The sequence below is a fragment of the Mastomys coucha genome, unplaced genomic scaffold (assembly GCF_008632895.1).
Source record: "Mastomys coucha isolate ucsf_1 unplaced genomic scaffold, UCSF_Mcou_1 pScaffold8, whole genome shotgun sequence".
NCBI lineage: Eukaryota > Metazoa > Chordata > Mammalia > Rodentia > Muridae > Mastomys > Mastomys coucha.
This window is the reverse complement of record NW_022196914.1, coordinates 65529761-65536257: the sequence shown is the minus strand read 5'-3', so window position 1 is coordinate 65536257 and position 6497 is coordinate 65529761. Positions and strand designations below refer to the sequence as shown.

At 37.2% G+C, this 6497-nt stretch overlaps 1 protein-coding gene across 1 annotated transcript in view; it reads right to left on the bottom strand.

Moving 5' to 3' along the window:
• The window catches only part of LOC116083221 (snake venom 5'-nucleotidase-like), a 42316-nt gene that overhangs the window by 7569 nt on the left and 28250 nt on the right, over positions 1 to 6497 (bottom strand). The window contains exons 3-5 of the mRNA XM_031360027.1: positions 5328 to 5908; positions 3891 to 4038; positions 2609 to 2774 (exon numbers count right to left, since the gene is read on the bottom strand). Coding sequence (XP_031215887.1) covers positions 2609 to 2774; positions 3891 to 4038; positions 5328 to 5908 — 895 coding nt within the window. The remainder of the gene's footprint in view (positions 1 to 2608; positions 2775 to 3890; positions 4039 to 5327; positions 5909 to 6497) is intronic.

The following is a 6497-nucleotide window of genomic DNA, read 5'->3' as shown; positions in this document are numbered from 1 at the left end:
ATGACAGGAGCCTGAGATAGCTGTCTCCTGAGAGGCTCTGACAGTACCCAACTAATACAGAAGTAGAGTCTCACAACCATCTTGGACTGAGCACAGGGTCCCCAATGAAGGAGCTAGAGAAAGAACCCAAGGAGCTGAAGGGTTTGCAGCCACTTAGGAGGAACAACAATATGAACTAACTAGTACCCTCAGAGCTCCCAGGGACTAAAACTCCATCCAAAGAGTACATATAGGGGGACTCATGGTTTCAGCAGCATGCATATAGCAGAGGATGGCCAAGTCAGTCATCAATGGGAGGAGAGGCCCTTGTCCCTGTGAAGGTTCTATGTCCCATTGTAGGGGAATGCCAGGGCCAGTAAGCAGGAGGGGGTGGGTTGGTGAGCAGTGGGAGGGGAGAGGGAACAGGAGATTATTTTAGTTTATTTTTTTTTCTTATTTTTTTTTTTTTTGGATTGGAACCTGGGAAAGGAGATATTGTATATAAGAAAACATCTAATTAAAAAAAAAAAAAAAAAAAAGGCAGGCTAAGCAAGCCTTGAGGAGCAAGTCAGTTAGCAGTGCTCCTCCATAGCCTACCTCCAGGTTCCTGCTGAGAGTTCCTGTCCTAATCACCCCTCAGGGATGAATGTACAATGAATGAACTCTTTCCTCCCCAAGATGCTTTTTGTCATGGTGCCTTTTATCATGGCAATACGAACTCTAAGATACATGTCAATTATAAGAATTATGGTGAAGCTGAAGACAAGTTTTGGGTAATTTCACTTGCCTTGAGTTGAAGAAGCAGACACTGGAAAAAGGAAGGGGCACTTTTAAGATAAAGGTAAGTAAAAAGTTGCATCAACTGTTATCCAATAATAATAATTTTATTTTATTAGTGTCATTTAACTTGAAATTTTATTTCTGCATCAATAAATAAAACTATTATTTAGCATGCACTATATGATGTTTTAAAGTAAATGCACTTGGTAAAATATGCAAATTGACATGTATTACCTCACATAGTCACTGTGCATTAAGCACACTCAACTTTCATCATTTTTAAAGAATACAGTGTATCCTAAGTAACTGTAATCATCATGCTGTATAAGAAATCTCTGGAACCATTCTTCCTATCAACTATAATTTTATTCCCTGGACTAATATTTCTGCACTCCAGCTCTGGCAATCTCCATTCCACTCTATAGATAAAATAAGATTTTGAGGCCCCATCTGCAAGAACATGTAAGTCACTAAGATTTTTTTTTTAAGAACCTTTACAAAAGAGTAAAGACGGACACACATCTGAAGAAGAGACAGACGAATGGCCAATAAGTACATGAAGAGATGGTCAACATCAACAGCTATGAGAGAGATGCCAACCAGCATCACAAGACCCTGCTTCATTTTAACTAGGACAGATAGCAGGGAAGATGACAAGTGTTGGCAGGGAAGAGGAGAAACGAAGCCTCTAGGTGACATCCTGCCAGAACAGTGGTAAAGCAGGGCAGTCACTTTGGAAAACAGCCTGTCAGGTTCCATATGACTCAGCACCTCTAACCTGACAAGTACTAGACACCTGAGAGCCCAACCAACCTTGTACATGTATTTTCTCAGCAGCAATGTTTGTAATAGTAGAAAAATTTAAAGTGTCCATCAACTGATAGATGGGTAAATACGTTTTTATCCACCCATGGGGTATTTCAGCAATAAATAGAAATACTGATGCATACTACAACATGGATTAACCTTGAAAGCATGCTCAGTGAAAGAAGCTCTTAAAGGGGTCACGTTACAGGACTGGCTCCTCTAACTGGCATACCAGGTAACCAGGTTAAAGGAGACCATGCTTGCCTAGAGCTGAGGCTTGAGAGGAAAGCGAAAGTGACTGGCTATGAGCAGTTCCTTTGCAGAGTGATGAAATGTTCTTGAATTGAATCTGACAATAACTGTACAACTCTGAAAATCTAGGAAACAACTGTACAGATTAAGTGGATGAATCATATGGTATGTTAAGTTAATGTTCCTATACATATTTCAACCAAATTTGACATAGTAATTTACGAAACCATAAAGTGTTTCTCTAACTTCTTTCTCCAGTGGATTTCTTTCATATCCTTTCAGCTTATATTTCTTGCCACTGTGGTATCCTAGGTGTAATATGACAATACCTAGATTGTACTATTCTCAGATACGTGCCTTAAGGCTATAACACAAAGAAGAAGCACCCACGCATCTAAGCCTACTCCCTTAGCTTCATCTAACTAAGAATTCTAGTGAGATCTGGATTTGAATCTAAACTGCAAAACAATACTTTATATTTCAAATAATCTGAATGAAATGAAAAACTGGGTTTAGGTACTTAAAATGTTGAAATTCAGTAATACATGAATATACTTGCATATAACTAAAATGATACTGATTTTTAATAATGGCTTACTTTTTTACATTACCAGCTTTTTTGTCACTCTCAAAATCCTCCAGTAAAAACAAGAATTAGAGATTCTTTTAAACTATATTACATGTTAACATTAACATTTTAAATTTAAGTTGTAAAATGTTAAACCATTTTTAAGTTTGTCTTTGTACAGTCCCACTGTAAAGTTAAGCACATCACTTAGTAGTAACATACCTCCCGTCCAGAGCTGGGTACTTGTAAACCCCATTTTCGAGCGCTTCCAGCAGCTGTGCACCTGTTGCTCTGACAACTAAAACTGGATCCACTATGGCAAGTATGACCAAAAGGTAATGCAGAGTGAAATTCCCTGGTGGGTGTATTCTGTCAGACCTGAGAGTGCCTATAGTGATTCCAAAGAGGGAAAATGTTTTAGTTTTCCCCATCTAGCAGAATTTGGATGACTCACTGTTACATAGAAGCTCCAACTCTTACATCCCTAGGACGAAAGGCCCTGATCTGGTTTCTAATGTCTACCTCACATTTGCTTCCAGTTTAACTTTATACATAACATATTCATTAGAAGATCTGATTTCATGTTAAATAGCATGTTCTCCTTAACTAAAAGTTGTTATATTACAACTGGAAAGCCTCTGCTGTCTCTCCCTACGCCCACAGAACCAGGCCTATGAATTGCAGAATGGAGATCTTCACAGGAACCCACAACAAAAATTTCTCTCTTGGGAAATGCTTTCATGGACAATTCTAAACCACTCATATGTAAAGTTAAGACCATTTATATCTTCCATAAAAAAAATATTCTAAGAAGTTAATCGTTAGGATGTTAAGTGGGGTTACACTGTAAACTTTGGGGAGCAGAAGGCAGAAGCTTGAAATGGGATCGAACCCAAGGCCTGCTACACATCAGGCTAGAACTCTTCACTGTGCCCAGCTCCACCCTACATTCTAAACTGTGGAAAATCAGGGACCTGGCCTCTGTAGTTACATGATACCTAAGGCTCTCGGTTATAGCATATGAACTAAAGTTGCTTTTTAAAGGATTGCTTTTAATTTTCTATAGACTCTTAAAGTCTTAAAACTCTTAAGTCTACCAACTTCAATCAAAACTAGAAAGGCTAAGAGTAGATCTGTCAGTCTAGCAGAAAACCCTTAGCATTCATTTCCTTACTAAAGAGGGAGGAAGGCAAGACTGGTCGAAGAGCAAGACCTTCCAGGGAAAGCCTTAAATCTGTTGCTTTTCCTTTAGTCAAAGTGGAGCAGCACAACAGGTTTACGGCAGATGAGTGGCAGGTGATATCTTCATGGAAATTTCACTGACAAACTGAACTCCAGAATCTGGTTCCAAATATCCAGTCATGACGGGAGATGGGTAGCTGAACTCGTGAAATTAATAACATTTCTAAGTAGGACTTTATAAATCTAAAAAATGCCTACTTTTACTACAAGTTCTAGAAACCTGGGTTTGGTCATTTTATGCCCTCTTTAACACTGATGTCACCTGAATTAAGGAGTGCCACATCAGCATGTGTGGCCTCTAACATCGCATTCGTCACCAGATTCCCAAGGTTGCTCTCACATCTTCTTACAGTCATTTCACGGCCGTCCAATTCCACGTCAATTGGGCAGAGAACTTCTTCTAACATATACTAAAAGAAGAAAGATAGCTTTCTAAAGTCAACATTCCTTGTGTTTTATCAATTTTTAAAATTAATTTTCTCTACTTACCACTTATTTTTTTTCCTTCAAGTTAAAAATCCAAAGAACTTACTGGAAGTCTTTCTATATCACAGTACCATAGGAATACCAAAATACTAACCACCCAGCAGCGATTCACCTTTAGACTATGTGGTGAGCCATGTTATCATACAGCCTTGAAACCTCTATCCTAGCCTTCTAGAACCAGAAACCTGTTATAAAAATGTGTAGGATTCATGACAACGAGCTGACCCAACAAGACACAGTTAATTACTTCCAACTGAAACGTAGCAGAAGCCTCTGTTTCTATAGAATTAACACATGTGCCAAGGTTATATTAAATAATAAATGCATAGATATCAATATAACATGGCTTATGTTTCACAAATCCTTCACAAAAGTAACATACAAGCATGCGTGCACATACATGCACACACACGCGCACACACACACACACACACACACACACACACACACACGCTTTTAAGTAGCTAAAGTTTGCCCAACATTCTTGGGGCCCTAGGAAAAAGACAACCCTTAAGTGGCCGGATGACAAAGGTTTAAAGGTGGAAAAGCATATTTTTAATACAAACTGTTACAAAAATCACCTGTGCTTTTGTAATAACCTCGTGCTTAACAAAAAATATCAATCTCTTTATTAAAGACTTAAAACTTGCAAAATTTGAGTACATAAAAATATTTTATTGATATCAGTTAAGATAGACAGAAATGTTACAGTAGGTCTAAATTCCTTCTGTTATTTATTTCCATTTCCAAGATAGCTCATTATTAAAATGTAAATACTGTGAGATCGAGAAAACTCTGAGATCCAAATAATTTAAATATGCGAAGTGAAAAACCATCATTTCAAATATGAAATGCATTGTATTAGCTAAATAACCAATTCTATTTCCCTACAGTAACACTTCTGATGCACAAGTCTTAATGAAGCTATGAAAATAAAATCGATAAGCTCTTATAACAAGGTTATAATATAGAGAACATTAGAAATAAACCTAACTTATTAAATTCCTATTTTTATTATTTACAAAGTCAAAATAAGACATAAGTGGATGTGTAATTAAAAAAAGATGGAAAACTATCACAAATTTATTGTGACTGAAAATGCTATTTTAGTGTTTCTCATCAATCACACGCTATGATGCAGTCTACAATGCTGTCTAAAATGTCCATGTGATCAACCCACACATCGCTAAACAACACAATAATCCTCACCCACCTGTATGTTTTGAGTAAAATCTCTTACTATTGCTTTGATATATGAATCTTCTTCCAAGTAGCTCACAATCTCCACTTTCTCAAATACATACTGGAAAGAGGCATCAAACAGCTCTATATCTATTTTTGTCAGATTTTTAAAATCAGATCCACTTTTGACAATCCAAGTCTCATTCACTTTCTTGATCCCATATTCATGGTCATGGCCGCCCAGAATCAAATCGATTCCTTCTGCATGCTGGGCAAGCCTTGTGTCATTTTTCCACTTCATATGCGTCATGGCAATCACAAGATCAGCTCCTTCTGCTCTGAGCTCCAGGGCTAGCTCATTAGCAGCTTCCACATAATCTTTATAGTTTACATTGGCCTTATTAACTGTGGCCAGAGTATCAAGCCAGTCTTCTTCAACTAGTCCCATTAAGCCAATTTTCCGATTGTTCCAGTTAACTATCTTTTTGACTACACCATGTCCAAGAGGTTCAGATGTAAATCTGTCATGGACATTACTGAGGAACCATGTAAAGTGCATTTGTTTCATATACTCTTCCAAAATATCAACGCCAAAATCAAACTCATGGTTTCCTAAAATTAAAACATACACACACACACATGAAAAGTTAAGTTTAAATCACAAGAATGTTTTTTCCAGCCCCAGCTTCCAGTAAGTGCAAGACTATATGTTAAGAGAAAGCATTTTAAACACATCTGTTTAATTAGCCCAACTTTCACTTACACGTGCCATGATTTTTAGAGGCCTTCACCTATGTCTCTTTGTAATCCAGAAAGCACTGTAATCCCAAAGAAAATCTTAAGGAGTTTGAAAAACAAGCCTTGCAATATATGGAAATGCAAGGGTATGACCAATAACTGCTCAATAATACCCTAATTTAAAAATTACTTTCAGTGCATGTAAGCATGCAGACATACATCATAAAAATACATTTTTTACTCCTAACTTAAAATTTCATAAAATTTAATCACAGTGTGATAGGAAGAAAGTCTTGGTATATCTTTACTTACTTTGTAGGAATTGTATTTGTCACAAGAGGAAATAAGTGGCAATTAGGAAAATAAAAGTCGCCTTATTTATAATACCCAGAAACTGGAAACAACCCAGATGTCCCTCAACGGAGGAATGGATACAGAAAATGTGGTACATCTACACAATGGA